We start from the raw sequence: 20,094 nt of genomic DNA, 5'->3' as shown, positions 1-20,094 counted from the left end.
ATTACTCTAAAAGATTTTTACATTATTTTCTTTATTTTAAAAAGCTTATATACGTAAATACATAAGTTTTAAAAATATGTATGTGTGTATGTGTATATACACATACGTATATATCCACACATATGTACATATTTAGAAAAACTGGAAGACAACTAAATGTCATCTGAAAACTGAAACCAGCACACTTTACATTCAGACTTCAATTGTGATAGAAATCCTGAGAGGAACCAGCAGATATAGTAGGAGAAAAAGAAATAACGGAAAAATGTAGCACTATAAACAAACTCATGGCTGGTGACAAACTGTTGCATATTAAGTTATTGTTGGTCTGCTTAGGCCACATTTGGAGGATGGTGTTCCCTTCTAGGAACCACATTTTAGCAAGGATATTTGCAAGGCAAGAGTTTGCCCAGAGGCGGAACATGAGAATGGTGAGGGGAACTAGAGAACCTGTCATATAAGAATCAGTCAAAGGAAGTGGTCATGTTTAGCCTGGAGAAGACTAGAAAAGACATAATAGTTGCCTTCAATTAGAAGACAAAATTAAGAACAACAAATAAGGATAGATAAAGAATTTATTAAGTGCTTACCATGTGCCAGGCACTGTGCTAAGCACTAGGGGTAAAAATATAAGCAAAAAAAGACAGTTCCTACCCTCAAGGAGCTTACATTCTAATGGCAGAAAACAACATATAAAAGAGTTAGAAGTATGGGAAAAAGTGGATTTCAGTTTGTTTTAAGGGAAAAGTTCCTAACAATTGAAACTGTTCAAAAGTAGAATGGACTGTCTTGGGTGGGGGAGGGGTAGCGAATTTCCTCCACACTGGGAACTTTCAAACTGAGGCTGGGTGAACACTTGGCAGAGATGTTTTAGAGAAATTTCTGCTTAGGAATGAGCTGGACTAAATTATCTCTGATGTCTCTTTTAACTCAAATGATATGATTCTATAATTCAAGGATATTTATGAGTTTGAAAGAAATTTCACTAAATCCACTTCATTTTCAGTGTTGTTCTTCAGAGACTTTGCAGTGATTGTCCACTGAGGTCTGAGTTTGTACAAGAAAGGTCTCCCTCATACATAGGGTTCCTTTTCAGAACAAATTAATTAATAACTTTCTAAATTAATTAAATTCGTAGGGTTCTTCTCCAATATGAATTCTCTGATGTTTAGTAAGAGATGAGTTGCGGCTGAAGGCTCTCCCACATTCATTACATTGATAGGGTTTCTCTCCTGTATGAATTCTCTGGTGTTGAGTAAGAGATGACCTGTCACTGAAAGCTTTCCCACATTCATTACACTGATAAGGTTTCTCTCCGGTATGAATTCTTAGATGCTGAGTAAGGTGTGTTCTCCAACTAAAGGCTTTCCCACATTCATTACATTCATAGGGTTTCTCTCCACTGTGAATTCTCTGATGTTGAATAAGGGATGATCTGTTGCTGAAGGCTTTTCCACATTCACTACACTGATAAGGTTTTTCTCCTGTATGAATTCTCTGATGTTGAGTAAGGGCTCTGTGCTGCCTGAAGGCTTTTCCACATTCATTACAATGATAGGGTTTCTCTCCTGAATGAACTCTCTGATGCTGAGTAAGGGCTGTTCTTCTGCTAAAGGCTTTTCCACATTCATTACAATGACAAGGTTTTTCTCCAGTATGAATTCTCTGATGTTGAGTAAGGGCTGTACTTCGGCTAAAGGCTTTTCCACATTCAATACATTCATAGGGTTTCTCTCCAGTATGGATTCTCCAATGTTTATTAAGTGATGAGGTGATACTGAAGGCCTTCCCACATTCATTACATTTATAGGGTTTCTCACCAGTATGAATTCTCTGATGCCAAGTAAGATGTGTACGTTGGCTGAAAGTTTTCCCACATTCATTACACTCATAGGGTTTTTCTCCAGTATGGATTCTCCGATGTTGAGTAAGGTATGAAATCTGGCTAAAGGCTTTCTCACATTCACTACATTCATAGGGTTTCTCTCCAGTATGGATTCTCCGATGTTGGGTAAGGTATGAAATCTGACTGAAGGTTTTTCCACAATCATCACATTCATAGGGTTTCTTCCCTGCACAGATCTGCTGATGCTTAACTAGGTCTAAATTATGTTTGAAGACCTTTCCACATGTATCACATTTATTACATCTCCTTCCTACAGAACTTCTCTGTTGGGTAACAAATATTGATCTCAGACTAAGGCTTATTCCAAGTTCATTAATTTCAGAATGATTCTTACCACTGAAGTTTTTCTTGCGGGTGACTGACATTTGTTTTAACATTCTCTCCTTGATTCTTTGCTGCCTCCCTAACTGGCCATCACATTCCAAGGCCTCTCCAAATGTAGAACACCAAAGACCAGCCCTTGGAAGTCTTTTCATTATCACCTCCTGGGATAATTCTTCTTCAGCAACATCCTGCTTTGGAACCGATTCTTTAAATTCAGGTCTACCTTCCCAATCTGTAAGAAATAAAACATAAAAATGTCTCCTGTGCTGAGAGCAGGGAAATTGCTGTAGCTTGTTATGCATGGAACTGAGGAACTGAAGGCATGTATGGCTTCGAAAACTCTCAAATATGGCCTTTCAATCTGGGAAGAATGGAAAATAGAGAGTAAACAGTAAGGAAGGGACACAAATAATTGTAGAAAGAGTAAACAATGAGAAAGGGACACAAATGATTAGGAGAGTTAATCTAGCATGAGAGTTGAACACACAGAGAACAAATAGAGTGTATCAAAACATAATGGATGTGAAGAAGGGTAACCAGGAAAAAGGCCAAGTGGAGGGAATGTAGGAATAAGTTAGGGGATATAGTCTGGTAATAGTATATGGGTCTTTGTCATCTCAGGCCTGGATTACTGTGATATCATCATAACTATTAACTAATCTATATCCCTACAATCTTCTAATTTTTTAATCCATCTGGTGCACAACTACCAAAGAAATATTTCACTAATGATAATTTCATAACTTTAAGAATACTCATGAAGCCGAGGTCTTCTATACTCTTGGGTGTCACGATCAGAGGAATTCTGTAGTATCCTATTATCATCTAGCTTCAATCACTTCTTGAACCCACATGCAGAAACCCGAGAACATATATTCAACATGAAGTAAAAAAGAGCAAGAAGAAAAACCATCGATAATTACCCCAGGATTAGGATATTCCTATATTCTAATCAATAGAATTTATTTGTTGTCTTATTCTCCTGTATTTCCTAGATGGAAATCCTCACTTGATAATTAGAACCTATTTTGTCTGATTACTGATAACACTTCCTATTCACTATTTTAACTTTCTGATTCCCAGACCTTTGAATGCTCCATGTCAAGTACTGAGGTCTTAAACCTTGTATTCCTAGTACTGAGCTCCTGTTCAAGCATCTTCTAATCCTGGTACCTATCTGACCATCAGTGCTCTAATGAAATAACGTTGCAGCTATTTTCAATTGACTTCCTAAGAGTATCAGCCTCTCTGCCTTTCTAAAGTTGCCTCCACATCCCAATATGACAATGTTACTCTTTTGTTGAAAAAAATTCCAATGCCTCTACCAACCCCATAGGATGAAGTCTGTGGTCTTTAACTGGTTGATCAGATATCATCACAATTTGGCATGTTCTCACCTATTCCAACTTCTACTACTTCTGTCTAGTAAGCACCATCCAAGCTCCTGTCTCTGATATATGCCATACTCACTCAAAATTTCAAGCCTTGATCATATTGTTGTTCAATATACCTCTAAAGCCCCTTTGGGATCAAATCCTAAGCATCCTCTAGGGACCAGTTTATGTTACACTTCTTTAAAAAAGTTTCCAAAGACATTTGGCCCATACTGATGTTCTCCTTTCATGAAATTCATAGCGAATATTAGTTTTTTTTTTAAACATAAGTGTCTTATCCTCACTATTAGATAAGTGTCTTATCCTCACTATTAGATTGCAAGCTTCATGGCATATTTATTCTTTTTAGATCTGCTATGCAGGGTCTATGCATATTATAATATGGGCTTTGCAGCCAAGTAGGGCCACAATCAATACTTCTTGAATTTTTTACTCATATGTTTTATATTCAGATATGTAATATTTCATGTGGGGTCTACTGTGCCTTTCCAAACACATTCTAAGGTTTTGTGTGCAGGTAAACACATCACTTACTTCTTCTGTATCTTTCTCCATAGATATTCAACAAATGTTTCTGGGTGAATGAATGAATAGAAAAATTCCCTTGTGGTGTTATCACAATCAGAGAGGCAGGGCAGTGAAGATGTGGGAATACGGACAGCAGAAGCTGCCAACAGCACTTGCAGAAACATCATCATCATTGTCATCATCATAACCGCCATTTACATAACACTTTAAAATTTGCCATGCACTTTACATACTATCTCATTGCAGCCTCTTAACAATCCTGTGAGGTAAATACCATAGATAATGTTATTATCATTTTACACATGAGGAAATTGAGGCTCAGAAAGGTTAAGGCACTTGCTCTTGCTCAGATAGTTACTATGTAACAAGAGTGGGATTCAACTCAAGTCCAATATGCCATCTACTATATAAGCTGTCTATCGTGAGTCTATTTCTCTCTCTGAAAATGCTTAAAGGTAACATATATAAGAAAGGAGAAATTAGTCTATGGTCTGGTGTCCCCAAATTGGTCTTTAAAAAACAACAACAATGTAGTTTATTATTTTGGAAAGAAGGTAGGCAAAAAAGCTGGATAAGACCTCTTCATGGCAGAAGACAATGACAGACAGCTCTGGGCAGTCTGGTGACTGGGTGACTTTCCTTGTATCTGTATTTCTCTGGGAAAATCTTGTGCACTGGGCTACAGTGCTCCAAGCTGCCTGAAGCATAAGGCCTATACCAAAAGGCAGAGCAAGGATGACTTTGTATCATAAGGACATCAACAATGTCTTTCTTATAACACTATGTGATCCCTTCCCAATTATCTCTGGTCCACCTGTATCAGAGGTCACAGGACTCCAGGGTCAATACTTTGGGATCCCATCACATGGCTCCATAGTGGCCAACACTCAATTATTTATTAAGCGTTTACTATTGAGCAGGACTGGAGATGAAAGGGAAGAGTGAGATAAAAGTCATTCCCTTCAAAGACCTTACTAGCTAAATAAGAAGACTAACACATATGAAAAATTGAAAATAAAAACCCATATAAATAAATGGTAGGTCTATATGGCATATACTATATGTGTTTTAGAATTTTATAAAAAAAAAAGATCAACATAACATAGTAATCAAGGAACGTTTCTTAGAGGAGAGGAACCTCAGTGGACATTAAAGGCTTTGTGCTTAGGATTTAGTTGACAAAAAGAAAACTGGATGGTGTTTAAGATAGGGCAGAATATATCCAAAGCCACAGTTATTGAAAAGGATATCATATATAAGAAATATGAAGCAAAGTCTATTGGTTGAGAAAGAGACTATCACTAAACTCTGAGCAGCATCCTGACAGGGTAATGACTTTCTTATATTAATTTTGTTCCATTTGAGGGTCTGTTTCCTTAAAGATTAAAAGCCATAGAACCTCAGAGATATTCAGGCAAGATTGTTGTCCAATATTTAGGATTTCATTAGCACACAGAGACAAGCTATTTTCCCCTCCCTTTTCTAGAAGTCCATAGAATCATAGGTTTAGAGCTAGAATGGACCTTAGGGGCCAATGAATACAAACTCCTGCATTTTACAGTTGAGGAAATTGGGGGAGAAATTAAAGGACTTGCCCAGATCACACAACTAATAAATATTTGAAGATGGGATTTGAATCCAGGCCTTTCTGACTCCTATCCATTATACCACATTACTTCTCAGAAATGTCTTCTCTTTGTGGCGTCAACAGTCAGCAGCTTCAATGTGCTGATGATCATAGACTAATTTAATAATCACATACAAAATGGATTAGAGGGGAGAAAGAGCCTACCATTGCAATGGTCAGGTACAATTAACATTAACCACGGACTCATACAACTTAGAAATAGAAGAGAACTAAAATTTCAACCCTCTCATTTTTTGCACTAAAAAACTGAAACCCTTAGGAGGGAAGTGACTTGCCTAAGATCTCCTAGGGTATGAACTTAGATCTTCTGACTTTGGATTCAATGTTCTTTCCATCATATCACAAATCCAGCTGCAAGGTAACATAGACCTGGCCTAGAATGATGGAGAATAAGAACTGAGTCTTAAGAGATTTTAAAAGAACTAGACTTGGTAATAGATTAGATATGAAGGAGATGGATTATTTAATATAACTACATAATCTCTAGATTAGAAGAGCAGTAGTAGTATTATTGGGAAAAAATGCAGGATCTGATAAAGTATTTTGGATAAAATATGGCAAATTCAGTTTGAAATATGTTGAGTTTGAAGTGAACAGTGGGATATCCAAATAGATTATCATAGAAGCAGGTGAAAATGTAACTAGTACATATATAACACATCTAACTTGGAAGTATAGATTTGAGAGTCATAAGTATAAAAAGGATAGCTGAAATAATCACAATGATTAAGTTCTCCAAGGGACCAACTACAGAAAAGGAGGAATAGAGAGTTGAAGAAACCAAGTCCTATAATAAAGGGAAAGAGAGAGGAAGAAAAGTCAGTGAAAAAGAGCAGCATAGTAGAACATCATATAAACCACTGGAGGAAATTCAAGAATTGCTATCAAATATAAGTCATCACTATGAAGATGAAGAAGATGGAGACTAAGAAAAGGCTATTAGGAAAGTGTGAGGTATGTGTGTGGGAGTGGTGGGTGGAAATGATGGTAGCAATGGAGGGAGAATAGACACCAGATTATAGGGGTTAAGTGCTCTGTAAGCATTAAAGTGTTATAATTGCAAATACCATCATCAGAATGGAAATTGAGGCAGTGGGTATTGATAACAAAACAGAAGAATGAAAATATAGGGAGCCTATGAATAATATAGAATAATGATGTTAGAAAGAGAATTATAGGATCTAGGTCCTAGAAGATGCTATAAAGAACAAAATCCTGAGTTTGAGGGAGAGTTTAGCTTTATTTAACAAGAAGGACAACTCTTCTTCAGAGATTGGAGCATAGATAGAAAAAATTTAGGAGACATATGGAAACTGACTTCAAATGTTTGAAGGGCTGGCATGTAGAAAAATGAGCAGGATTATTCTACTTTACTACAAACACCAGAACTAGAACCAATGAGCGCAAGTTGCAGGAAATCAGGAAGTTGAAGGAAATTAGCTTAATATAAGTTAGATCTTTCTAAAAATTAATTACCCAAAATAGAACAAGCTATTTTGTTGCCACTGGAAATGTTCAAGTAGAGGCTAGAGAGCAAGCTATCTTTCAGGGATGTTATAGGAAAAAAAATCCTGTATAAAGCGGGATTATGAGATGACATGTCTCTTCTATGACATAGCAAGGAGAAGTCGGGGTATCCAAGGTAGCTTTTATCAAATGGCCCCAGTCTTCTCCACAGGTACTGGGATTTTTGCAGAGGGCCACCCACACATTTCCAAAATTTCACCCCGTCATGACTCTTACTTACAGTGACTTCTATTTGCCTTGCTCTCATCACTCACCTGGGCAGTTCCCTCTTGGGATTTTTCTCTCCATCATCCAAGGTTCTTTTCTTTGCTCCAACTGGGAGATCAAATATGGTTTGGAAACTTGATGCCCTGCTCGTGGGTAAAGACAAAGGATTTGGGTGGTTGTGCTAGGGACAAAGAACAATCCCAGAATTCAGTCTCAGTGACTTGCTCTTCAAGTCCGCTGAAGGGTGAGAAAGGTATAGCATAATGAGCAACATATTGAAGATGCCCATTTCTAATGCTATGAAGTATAGCCCTTTTACTTAGAGGGAGTCAGGACACCCTGTTTCTCTGAACCCTGAAGTCCAAGCCCAAATTCTGCTAACACTTCAGAGGCCCCATAGCATTTAACAATCAATGAAACAAAGATATTCCATAGAGCAGATTCTGAATCATACGGGGAAGCCACCCTTACCCAATGAGACCAGGTTCCTATAATTTTCCAGCATTACTTCCCTGTACAGGTCTCTCTGAGCAGGGTACAGCTGCCCCCATTCTTCCGGGGTGAAGTCCACAGCCACATCCTTGAACGTCAACGACTCCTGAAATTCCAAAGACATTCCTGCTGAACCTAGAACCATCAGCAATGTGGCTTTGGGGAAAGCTGGGAGTATTAGAGGATTAGGGCAGGCTTTATAGGAAGTGGTCTTAGTAAGGATATATGAACCAATATGAATTAAACAAATCCAAATCATTTTATAATAAATTAATTTATTTAAAAAAAATAGGATTATTAGACTGGTAGACTGAGTGAGTGCCATAGGCATAACATATACCTCAATTTCAGCAAGGCCTTCTCGGTCTTTCATTATATCACTGAAGACAAGATAGAAAGATGCAGATTGGATGATAATACAGTTAGGTGCATTCAAAATTAGTTGAATTTGGACCCTAAAAGTAGTAGCTAATGAGTTGATATCAAGCTAGAAGGAAATCTTCAGGTGAGTACTGCAGCACCCGGTCTTGGATCTCTTCTGTTCAACATTTTTACCAATAATTTCAATGAAGACAGAGATAGAATTTTTATCTAATTTGCAGATGACATGAAGCTGGGAAGGATAACTAATATGTTAGAAGCAAAAATAGGAATTTGAGACATTTTGATAGACTGAACAAATGGGCCAAATAGGGATGAATAATATTCTTTCAAGAATCAACTATATGTATAAGGATGAGAATATGGCATGATAAAATTCATCTTAAAAAAGGCCTGGGGATTTTATAGGACTGCAAGTCGATTATGAGCCAACAGTACAACAGAAAGTAAAAAAAAAAAAAGAATGCAAATTTTGTCTGCATTAATGGAAATTTAGTGCATAGAACAAAGGCGACAGTCTCACTGTACTCTGTTCTGGTCATATACATCTGGAGTGTTGTATTCAGATCCAAGTATCACATTTTGAAAGATACTAACATAGTGGAGTGCATTCAGGGGAAGGGAATCAGGATCTGTAAAAGGATATGGGAATGTTTACTATCAATCAGCTGCCAATTTGTATCAATTTCTTCTTTTCAACATCTCTCACATTACTCTCTCTTCACCAAAACCACCCTAGTTTGGATCTTTATTACCTCTGCAATCTGTCCTCTACCCAGTTGCCAGATTGGCAGATATAACACTGTCAAATTCCCTGCTAGAGAAACTTCACTTGTTTATTACCCTTTAGAATAAAATACAAAATCTTCTGTGTCCAGCCTCTTTTTACAGGCTGGTTATGCATTACTGCTCTTCACACACTATGCTCCGGTCACACTGGCCTACTTGTTCTTATCTCCACATAGTGTTCCATAGCCCACATCTGTGACTTTGCACAAGCAGTTCCATATACCTAGAATTCTCACCTCCACTTTTTGGAAACTTCCTGTCAAGGCTCAGTTTAAATGCTACCTCACTGAAGAGGTCTTTACTAATTTCCCTGCTAGTAGTCCCCTATCGCTATAAATTTTGCATATATCCTGTATTCACTTATTTGTGAATGTTGTATACTTCTATTAGAATGTAAGTTCCTTGAGAATAGGGACTTATTTTTGTGACTGTATCCCTAGTACCTAGTACAGTGCCTGGAAGGGTAAGCATGTAGTAAATGCTTGTTGACTTGTAGCACAGAAATATCTGAAGGTTTTTCATGTGAAAGATGGTATTGGATTCATTATGCTTGTCCTAGAAGATTATAAGTAGGATCAATGGGTGAATTTCTTCTCAATATAAGGAAAAACTTTCTAATAATTGGAGCTGTCCAAAAGAAGATTGGGCTTATGAGAAGTGGATTCCTCATCATTGTAGGTCTTCTAGAAAAACCAAGATACCTACCTGGTGGGGATGGTGAATAGAAATTTAATGTTTTAGAGAGGGTTTGTCTTAGATGACCTGAGGTCCCTTCAAACTCTGAGATCTATAAACATATAGGATGCTAAGCATTCCATATCAACTCAAAAATTGTTTGTTTTTACTATGTAACTAGTATTTTAAAAATATGAAACATGGTCTTTGCCTTTAAGGATCTTATACTTTTTTGTTCAGAGTGTAAGGACACACATGATATGAGAGAATATAAATTTTTATTCAACTTTTCAATTGTTTATTACAGATACACCTTCTATACCTAGTTAGATAAGCAAAATTAATAAAAATGTTGAACAGCACAGGGCCAAGAATAGATCCCTAGGACACTCAACAACACCTGCTTCCAAGATGACACTGACCAATTTGGATCATTCGACCAAATTAAAAACTACCTGAGCTATCTATCTATAGCTCTATCTATCTATCTATCTATCTATCTATCTATCTATCTATCTATCTATCTATCTATCTATCTATCTATCTAAACTACCTAATCTACATCTCAGAGCCCACATCCCTCCATTCTCTGTATAATGAGAACTTAAGAAGCCATTTCAAATGTGTTACTCAACATAACCTGATTTATTTCATCTAATGTTTTGAAACTCTGATGGATTTGTAATAACACGAGTGTTAATGCTAATGCCCCTTCTCCTAGTGCAATGTGGAACCAAAATATGCCTTCTCAATATATACAATATAGGTCTATGTCCTGTCATAAATCATCCTTCCATCCATGGAAGATCTACCCAATGTGCTAGAGGGCTTCCTTTGGGTTTTTTTTATTTCATGGATTCCAGTACATTTGGGCCATCCATTTTCCCTTGCTCTTGCTATATGACCAGCCCATTGCCTTCTGTCACAAGCATTTTGTCTTTTATATAATATCTTGCATACAAGTCATCAGCAAAGTGCTACCACTATTCAAAGTAACCTTATATTTCTCTAGTTTTCTTTGGGTCACCCACAAATTCGATTCTTTGAAGATGATGGAATTTAATGATTCAGTCATGTAGCATCATTGGAAAAATATTGGCACTGAAAAGACATGTTGGTGAGCATCTTAAGGTTTTTGAAAGCAATGTGTGATTTCCTAAGTGGCAACTTATCCAATTCTCTTATTCATGTTCAAATCTGGGCCCACTTCATGTCTATTTATAGTACTTGTGCAAAATATATATACTGATACAATAACTGAATGGGCTGTCTATCCATATAATAATCTGGGCAATATGCATTCTTCATCAAGAATGGGTGTAGTATTAGTTAAGATCTTATATGTGGACAAGCATTTCTCTGAAGAGAGCCTGAAGTGTTTCAGACCTTACTACAAACAGCAAACAAACAAGAGTACCTAACCAATAGTATAAAGGATCTGTCTTACATATGAGTTTTGTGGAGGAGACCCTCCATGATAGTTACAGGCACATATCATCCTTTTTTATTTTTCAATATTGAGATTGAGAGAATTATTGCACAAAAAATTCACTGGATGTATCTCTCCAGGAAATTTATGATCTTGCATGTAATTGAGATGCATTTTGTAAGTTTTTAAATACAACTTTAATACAATTATGATTCTAAATCCAGAGATATGTAAGGATGCTCATCTCCACTAAGATAAGGGCACACTTTCTTTTTTTTTTTTTAAAGCAATTGGGGTTAAGTAACTTGCCCAAGGTTACACGGCCAGTTTTTGTTTTTATTTTGTGGGTGTTAAGTATCTGAGGTCGGAACCGATCCCCGGTCCTCCTGACTCTGAGGCCAGCGCTCTTACTGCGCCACCTAGCTGCCCCAAGGGCACACTTTCAATGAACTTGGAAGAAAAAGAAGAATAGTTTTAAAGGTTTTTTTTTTTTTTTAATGAACCTGAACATTAATAGTTCTAATTGGGAATCCCCAGTGCTTAGAGATAGAAAGGTTAGGGAATTTTCAAGCAAAAAATTTTTATTTTAATACACGAAATATGGATCTTTTGCCTCAAAAACAAAATTTTGTACAACACGGATGGCTCAAGAATTTGAAATTTTCTTCAACTTTTTAGTCTTGCTTTAAGAATAAAATCTGATAGGTTGAAAGTTCAGATTTTTGTTATACAGAGGTTGAAATATACACCTTTTTTAAGATTCATGCTTGGAACACCATTATGAGAGTTCACAATTAATTCAATTTGTTTTTTTAAAAAGTGACATCCTATGATCGCATTTATTCAACAAGTACTACTTTAGATTTTAGATGTCTTACAGTTTTAAAATCTTATAATTCTACTGTTGATCATCTATTCAGTGGAAAATATTATGTTAGTTGATGAGGGTGATATAAAAAGCATGGCTCCATCCTTCCAAGAGCTGTCTGGGGTTTTCTTGGCAAGGATCTTGGAGGGTTTGCTATTTCCTTCTTCAGCTAATTTTACACATGTGTAAACTGAGGCAAACAGGGTTAAGTGACTTCCCCAGGGTCACAAGCCAGTAAGTGTCTAAGACTGGATTTAAACTCAGGAAGATGAGTCCTCAGTTAAGTTAAAATTTAAAATAATTTTTAAAAACAGGATTTTCCTGTAAGTCAGTATAAATATGCCATAATTTCTGAACTATTTAAAAAAAATCCTAGACACTATTATCACAAGTTTCCATAGCTTCTGGATACCTGCAACTACAATTCAAGGTTAATTATCATTCACAATTATTTTTATAATTTGAATTGAAGTAAAGAAAGGACCACTCCTTTTTTTTTTTTGCCTTTTGGAGGGCAATTGGGGTTAAGTAACTTGCCCAAGGTTACACGGCTAGTTTTTTTGTGTTAAGTGTCTGAGGCCAGAAACGAACTCAGGTCCTCCTGACTCTAGGGCTGGCTCTTTACTCACTGCACCACCTAGCCACCCAGAAAGGACCATTCTTTCCAACAATTAGGTGGCTGTGGCATAGAGTAAAGAATGCTACACTAGTAGTCAGATAATCTTTTATCCTTGCCTCTCCCCTGAACTAGCCATGGAACCTAAAACAAGTAATTTTTCCTCCATGGGTCTCAATTTTAGTCTCTGGAAAATAAGTGGTTTGGGTTAAATGATCTAATGTTTGTTTTATCCCAAATTCTAAGCCAAGGATAACAAAATAAACCTGAAATCCACTGTAATTTATGAATATGGTCAAAAGATTTGGATTGGTAATGTGGATTTTTTCAATCATTTTGACCATTTAACAAATATTTATTAAGCACCCACTCTGTGCAAAGCGCTATGCAAGGCACTGGGGATGGATACATACACATACATATACACACATCTCTTACCTCAAGAAGCTTACCTGCTATCAATCTAACAGCACAAAATTAAGTAAATACTAGATAATGTAGCAAGGGAAAGGACATTAACTGGAGAGGGGTGAACAGTGAAGGGGAAAGTGGATGTGGTGAGCTAAAAAGGAGATGTAGTTTTCATAAGAGGTAGCACTTGAGCTGGGGAGTGAAGCTAAAGATGTTAAAAGGCAGAGATGAGGAAGGAATGGAAGACAGCCTTGCAAATGTACAGAGAAAGGAGATAGAACACTTCTAGAAATAGTTCTTGGCTAGTTTAGCAGGAACACAAAGTATGTGAAAAAGAATAACATAAGTGTGAAAAGGCAGATTAGAGTCAGATTGTGGAAAGTAAATGCCATCCCCTGGTGGGGAAATGGGTGGTGGTGCTTTTCTATCTACTAACCAATAAGAAACCAAGGGAATGATATGATTAAATCTCTGATTTAGGAATATTAAGAGGCTACTGCAATAATCCAGGAAATGATGAAGGTCTTAATTAGGGTAGTAAGCAGTATGAGGGGAGAGATGGGGATGAATATGAGACATGGGCAGGAAGAATTGAAGACTTGGCAATTGACTGGATATTGGGGGTGAGAGGTGGGGGGCAGGCAGTGAAGAAGACAAGGATGACACTAAGGTTGCAGCCCATAAGGGAAATTTAAGTTCTAATGATAAGTTGACACTTAACTATCAGTTCTGTGTATGTGGAATGTAAAAGACCTAGCAATTAGGAAAAGCAAAAATGGAATTGTAACTTAGCTTTATTAATATGGTCATTTACCTCATCAAACAACCAAAGGAGCTCCTGGAGTCAGAAGAACTGGGTCCAACTAACTGACATATCCTGGCTATGGACAAGTTTCCTCTCTAAGCGTCAGTTTCCTCATTTGTAAAATGGGAATAATAATAATAATTACACTATTTCACAGGGTTATAAAGAATATGCTTTGTGAACTTTAGAATTCTTGTGCCAGTTCTGCCATTAACATGTGGCCTTTTAACTTCATCTCTTTTGATCTCGGTTTCCTTACCTATAAAATAAGAGTTGTGGACTACATGATATCTGAGGTCCCCTCCAATTCTAGTGCTCTATGATTCTGAGTTATGGGTCAGCAACAGAATCCCTGATTATAACACTACACTTACAGGAATATTATGATCTACTTTATAGTGATCATTTTACAAAGTCATTTCCAAAAGCACAACTTAACAAAAAGCAGGGTAGTAGAGACTGCCTGTATATACACATAGAAACACACAATCATATATATATATATATATATATATATATATATATATGTGTGTGTGTGTGTGTGTGTGTGTGTGTGCATATATATATACTTGTGTATGTACTACACTATAAATCATACACACATATATACAGTACATGTGTCTATATATGCATATAAACTGTCTTCTCTTTTTGTTGCCTCAAATATCATGCTAGGTCTATAGACATATTTGTGTGTATGTTTGTTTATAAAAGTCATCTTTGCTTCTTCTCTCCATGTCAGCCCCTACACCCAATTCATTGTCAAATCTTGGAAATTTTATCTCTATAGCATCTTTCCCATACATCTCCCTTCACTCACGCTGCCAATATTCTAGTTCAGATCCTCAGCTTCTCTTGCCCAGGTGACTTTTTAAAGCACCATAACTGGCCTCTCTGCCTGGAGTCTTTTCCCTTTCCAAACTGTATTTCACAAAGCAGCCAGTTAATCGTTCTAAGGCACAGATATGAACATGTTGGCTTCATACAGTGGAGTAGGCAACATGCTTTAGAAGAATGCTGTACCTATACGCAGGAAGCCTTGAAATTCAAATCTTACCACTAACACTTACCAGTAGTGTTAGAGGTCATGGGAGAGTCATATACTTTTGAGGCTCAGCTTCCTCATCTATAAAAGGGGGGTGATAATACTCTTACCTATTTCATAAGACTATTGAGGCCCAAATGAGATAATGTATATGAAATGCTTTGCAAACATTAAAGTGCTACGTTAATGTTAATGCTTGCAGAGGACTCTTAATTGTAAATGAGATGTAGATTTACCATGTGTTACATTATATGACCCCAAGAAACCTAGATAAATGACAATGAAATCCCTACTTTTGGCACTTGTTCTCCTGTTGGGGAACCTGCACCCTTGAGGCTGTACATGGTCCTCTAGTGAGGCCCTTTGACCAATACAAACTTCACAGAACAAATCCCCTTAATAAAAGGATTTGTTCTGTAAAACTTGTACTCAATCAAAAGCCCAAGGACCTAGAAAGCTACATGAGGTCTCGAGGCAACAGGTTCCTGACACCTGTTCTAAACTATGATGATGATGATGACAGTGGTGGTGGTAGTGTCACTCCCCTGCTCAAATATTATCAGGGGCTCCCTACTGGCTCTTAGATAAAAATCAAGTCCTTAATTTAACATTTAAAGCCCTCCACAATCTGGTTCTGACTCATTTGTCCAACCTCATTTTACATTATTCCTCTTCCTACGTTCCAAACTAGACTGTAGCTTTCCCCAATTTCACTTCCTCACTTCTAAGACTTTACTTACCTCCAAGTATCAGTGTAGGCTGCTCCCCATGCCTGGAAGGTACTCACTCATTTCTGGCTTAAAAATCCTTATTTTTATTCAAAAGCTTTTTTCAGTGGCCCTCTCCTGCATGAAGCAAGCTTCTTCCAGACAAATCAGTGTTATCCATCTCAAATTTTCTTAGACTTAAATTATGGATCTCCCCTATGCACTCATCTCACTCTACCTTGTATTAATAATCAGCTATGTATATCATTTTTTATTTTCCCCAGGTACAACAATGGAAGTTATTTAAACTTGAGTGCCATTTATATGGAAATGTCCTCTCCAATCCTTTCCAATTATACAAAAATCTATCCAACTTCAGGGCCAGCTCAGATTCCAACTCTGACAGGAAGCCTACTTTTGCTGATCTTGCTCATATTGATCTGAATTACTTTATCTATTGTTTATGCCATTTATTTTAACATTTCCTCATATATTTGTATTTTTATTTGTAATAAAAATATTAATTTTCTATGTCTTTTTTCCCAAGTGAGCTGAAGCCAGCTGAAAGGGTACTAGATAAGGAGTCAAAGAATGAGTCTCTCATTCTAGTATTGGATAAAACACACAAACTCCCTTGGTCTCTTAAAGGTAATAGGAGCCTTAAAGATCATTTAGTTTATTTAGTTTCTTTATTTTTACAGATAAGGAAACTACGAGTCTAAGAGAAAATAAGCTTCTTGAGAGTGAAGACTGCTTTATATATTTCTTCTTTAATATAGTAGCTCTGACTCACTCATTTAGTGGTTGAATGGATGCTGGGCAAGGAGAACAAGAATACCGAGGAAGACACTAAGAAAGGCAAATTGAGAAATTCAAACACCAAAAACTCTAAAAAGAAGAATTGGAGCTCATGTCCTTGGGCAGAAAAGCAAAAAGATAGAGAGGAAATGTTTTTAACCTCTGACACCTGAGACGGCATTTCAAAAGAGAGAAGCAACCCCAACTCACCTGGGATTTGGCTGTCAGGAGCCCAGAGTTAATTCTCTCTTCCTCCATGCTCCCCTCTTGGGGAAGGGTAGAGTCCTGAGAAAGCAGAGCTGGGGAAGAGAAAGGAGCCATGAGGGAAACCCTCCTGCTTTGTGGTTCCCAGACTCATCAGACCACATGCTAGACTAACATGCCAGTTGAGTGTGATTCCCCACACTCCTTATGAAGGAGGGAAGACCAAGGGAGACCATGAGTAGCCCCATTCCCAATGAGAGAACTATAGGCATTGCCATGTAGGACCCAGAGTCTATCCTTGTGCTCCTAATAGTTTCAAGGTGTAATGACCTAATGCCTACAGCCCCGGTGAAAGTACACTTTCAAAGACAGCCAGACAAATAAAGGAGTTCTGAAAGACTTTATTAATGTGAAGCTCATCAAAACATTCTGCTGTGTCTTTCCCCCAATTCAGAATCTTTTGCTTTATGGATATAAAACATGAGGTTTTCAATAAGGGAGAAATATCACTTACTGAAATAAACACAGGACCAAAGTCAGAAGACCTGGATTGAAGTCCTGGTTCTCTCACTATGATATTGCAGATAATTTCACCTAACCTATCTGAGTCAGTCTGCAAATTTGCAAACAGGAAAAATGATAATATCTCTTACCTGACTCATAAGGTCCTTGGGAGGACCAAATGAGTTAACTAATGAGAAAATTTCCTGAGAAGTAAAAGGCTAACTGTACTATTTGATATATGGCTAAGATGGTAGAAACCTGTGGAGAAAATGGCTTAAAAGAAAGTATGGTTAGATAGTCCTTCTCTCCCTCCTCTATTCCACCTATCCCACTAGATACCACTGAGAACATCTAATAGTGAATGTTGGAAAGAACCTTGACTTGAAAGGGCATGTTATAAAGCAAAGCAAAGATATGGCTGGAGGACAAACATAGAGGATCCATATTGAGATTCCAAACATTCTCACTCACTGAGCCCACAAGAGAGATCTACCTCTCCCCTACTCTCTAATCCAAGAATACCCACTGGAAAAGTGATCTTTGAAGTCCCAAAATGTTCATGTTTCCTGATGTCTGGTCAGTTCATTAAAAAAAAAATTATCTCTGTACTGTTTAAAAAGCATAATATATGCCATATTATGGTAATATCAACATGACAATCTTGGTCATGACTTTAATATAATGTGTAATTATTGATATATAATGAAGGTTTCTCTTTCTAATGAAACCTGACCCATTAACTAATTAAAAGAATATTTTCCCTAAAAATGAAGTCTAGCTCCAAAGAGAGGTAAAAGAATGCAACTTCCCCTTACTTCTTTGCAAAAGTGGAGGACTAAGGGTATGGAATACTATGTATGTCAGACTTTTTCAATATGGTGGTCAATATTCCTGAACTTTCTTTTTCTTCTTTATGGTTCTCTGGGAGTAGTAAGAATGAATATGTTGGGAAATGTAGGTGATATAAAAACAATTTATATGTATGTATATATGTATATATAATTCCCATTATCTGAGATCCAAGCACCAAACTCTGCCCCTCCCTGGAGTGAAGGAGGAAACACAAGAGGGAGTGGAGAGGGAACACACAAAGTTTACAAAGGGGAGATGTGCAGCAAGGTTCTCCATACAGGATTTAAGATAAAGAGGAACCAAGGTTAGAAGCCCTGCAAAAGTTGGCTAAACATAATAGCTTTTGCTAACCAAAGAATCTGGTCTGGAAAAGACTTGAATATTATTCAGATAACTGCATACTAGAAACTTGCTATTTGAGTCCAAGTTTTTTCCTTATGTTTTCTCTTAGGTTCCTAGTGAAAGTTCTTTGTGGAAAAATTGCAAATTGATCTAAGAGGAAACAGAATTGGAATCCTCATGACCTCTGTGGAAGCAAACAAGTTCAGGGCCTTTGAACTTGGAAAGATAAGAATCTCCATGTGTGTACTGGGAAGACAGAAAGGGGCATAGTAGAAAAAAAAAGTTAAACAAAGTAGGAATAATTATTAAATGTTGATTAATTCCCTCCTGGTCCATTCTCTCACTCACACACCTTTTTAGATATGTTCTCCTCTTCCCATCCTGGGGTATATGTCACCTTCCCTCCCCTTGTGTAATTCTCACCTCTCTCCCCAAGCATTTGGGTCAGTTCTTCCATGGTCACCCACTTCTCAATGGCTTCTGGGTGTTCTGCTGTCACCCAATTGCTATCTAACCAGGCAGGTGGATCAGAAAAAATTGCTAAAGCACCAGCAGCTCCAGGACCTGCTCCTTTCTGCCCCAAAGCTCTAGTCAAAGATCTCAAGTCAGATGTGATATCTTCCTCCACATTCACCTTCTTGCAGAGCTTGGACCTTCCTTCACTCTGGGGCTCTCTGATCTGTCTCCCCAGGAATGAGTCCTCCCTCTGTTGCCCCTGGGGCTACCCAGGGCCGATTAGCCAGAGTCGGGAAGGAGTCAGCAGGAGGGCCCCAGCAGCCTCAGTCAGAGTAGGCCCTCAGAGACCTGCGGAGATGGCCAGAAACCCTGGATACACAAAATGGACACAAGGTGAGTTTCCATCACTCATTCATTCGGGCAACGAGAATTTATTAAGTGCCTAAGATAAAAACCGAAACAGTCCCTGCCCTCAAGGAGCTCACACTCTACTGGCAGCACGTGGAATTGTGGTCAGACGGGATAAGCGAAGCTGCTGGGAGCGGCCACACGTCCACACGCCTCGGCCACACAGCCCCCGGCACCCCCAGGGCAGGCCCCGCCGCGCACATCCAGGGCGCGGAGGGAGGGCCCAAGCGGTCACGCCCAAGGAGCACAACAGGCTTTCTTCCCCTCCCGGACCTTCTCCTTATTAGGGCGAGAGTGCGAGTGGGTATCGGGGACCGACCCTCTAAATACCTGGTCACCGGATGCGGGGCCTGGACTGACACAGATGCGACTCAGAGACAACCATCTTTTCCAGTCATGGCGGCGAGCATGCGCATCTCTAGGCGCAAGCCTGCAGCACAGCTGCGCAGAGGGGCCTGGGGACTACAATTCCCAGAATGCTAGGGGCTTAGTGCTCGCCTCCCTCCTTCCCCTCATCCTCTTATCTCCCCAACCCCCTCCCCCAATCCCCAACCTCTATAAAGGTTCTCATTTCCTAAAGTTCCTGATGATTCTTGAATTGACATTTAATACCTGCGGAGCATCTAGCCTCTGATTTCCATTGGCTAGGTTAGAGAAGAGGGAAGGCGCGACTTCTCCACCTTTCAAAAATCCACCACCATAGTCGGTTTCCATAGGAACTGCCCAAGTTTTTTTTTCTCCCCCTCCCCTCACCTGTCTCGGGACCTGAAAGACAATT

At 38.2% G+C, this 20,094-nt stretch overlaps 1 protein-coding gene across 2 annotated transcripts; it reads right to left on the bottom strand.

Annotated features, from left to right (window-relative positions):
* Positions 1-52: 52 nt before the first annotated feature.
* Positions 53-19,736, bottom strand: LOC138157168 (zinc finger protein 184-like). Of its 2 annotated transcripts, none has more exons than XM_069082686.1 (6): positions 19,647-19,736; positions 19,087-19,277; positions 16,761-16,849; positions 8,006-8,132; positions 7,582-7,677; positions 53-2,462 (listed from the first exon to the last, which is right to left on the bottom strand). In XM_069082686.1, the coding sequence occupies exons 3-6, from the start codon at positions 16,806-16,808 to the stop codon at positions 1,123-1,125; spliced, it is 1,611 nt and encodes a 536-aa protein (XP_068938787.1). In that variant the 5' UTR covers positions 16,809-16,849; positions 19,087-19,277; positions 19,647-19,736; the 3' UTR covers positions 53-1,122. The 2 variants fall into 2 exon arrangements, with proteins under 2 accessions (XP_068938787.1, XP_068938786.1); XM_069082685.1 differs by having other exon boundaries at positions 54-2,462; positions 18,876-19,277.
* Positions 19,737-20,094: the final 358 nt, after the last annotated feature.

This window comes from Petaurus breviceps, unplaced genomic scaffold (assembly GCF_028583685.1).
Source record: "Petaurus breviceps papuanus isolate PSGF00001 unplaced genomic scaffold, PetGlider_PUasm1.0 171, whole genome shotgun sequence".
NCBI classification, from domain to species: Eukaryota; Metazoa; Chordata; class Mammalia; order Diprotodontia; family Petauridae; genus Petaurus; species Petaurus breviceps.
This window is presented reverse-complemented; position numbering and strand designations above follow the sequence as displayed.

Excerpts from the sequence above, each read along its gene's own strand:
- LOC138157168 (XM_069082685.1), bottom strand. The coding sequence starts at position 18,909 with ATGGAAGAACTGACCCAAATGCTTGGGGAGAGAG. Across the intron at positions 16,850-18,875 it reads CCAAATGCTTGGGGAGAGAG|CTCTGCTTTCTCAGGACTCT; the intron begins GTGAGAATTACA and ends TCTCTTCCCCAG. Across the intron at positions 2,463-7,581 it reads CCCAAGAGGGAACTGCCCAG|ATTGGGAAGGTAGACCTGAA; the intron begins GTGAGTGATGAG and ends TATTTCTTACAG.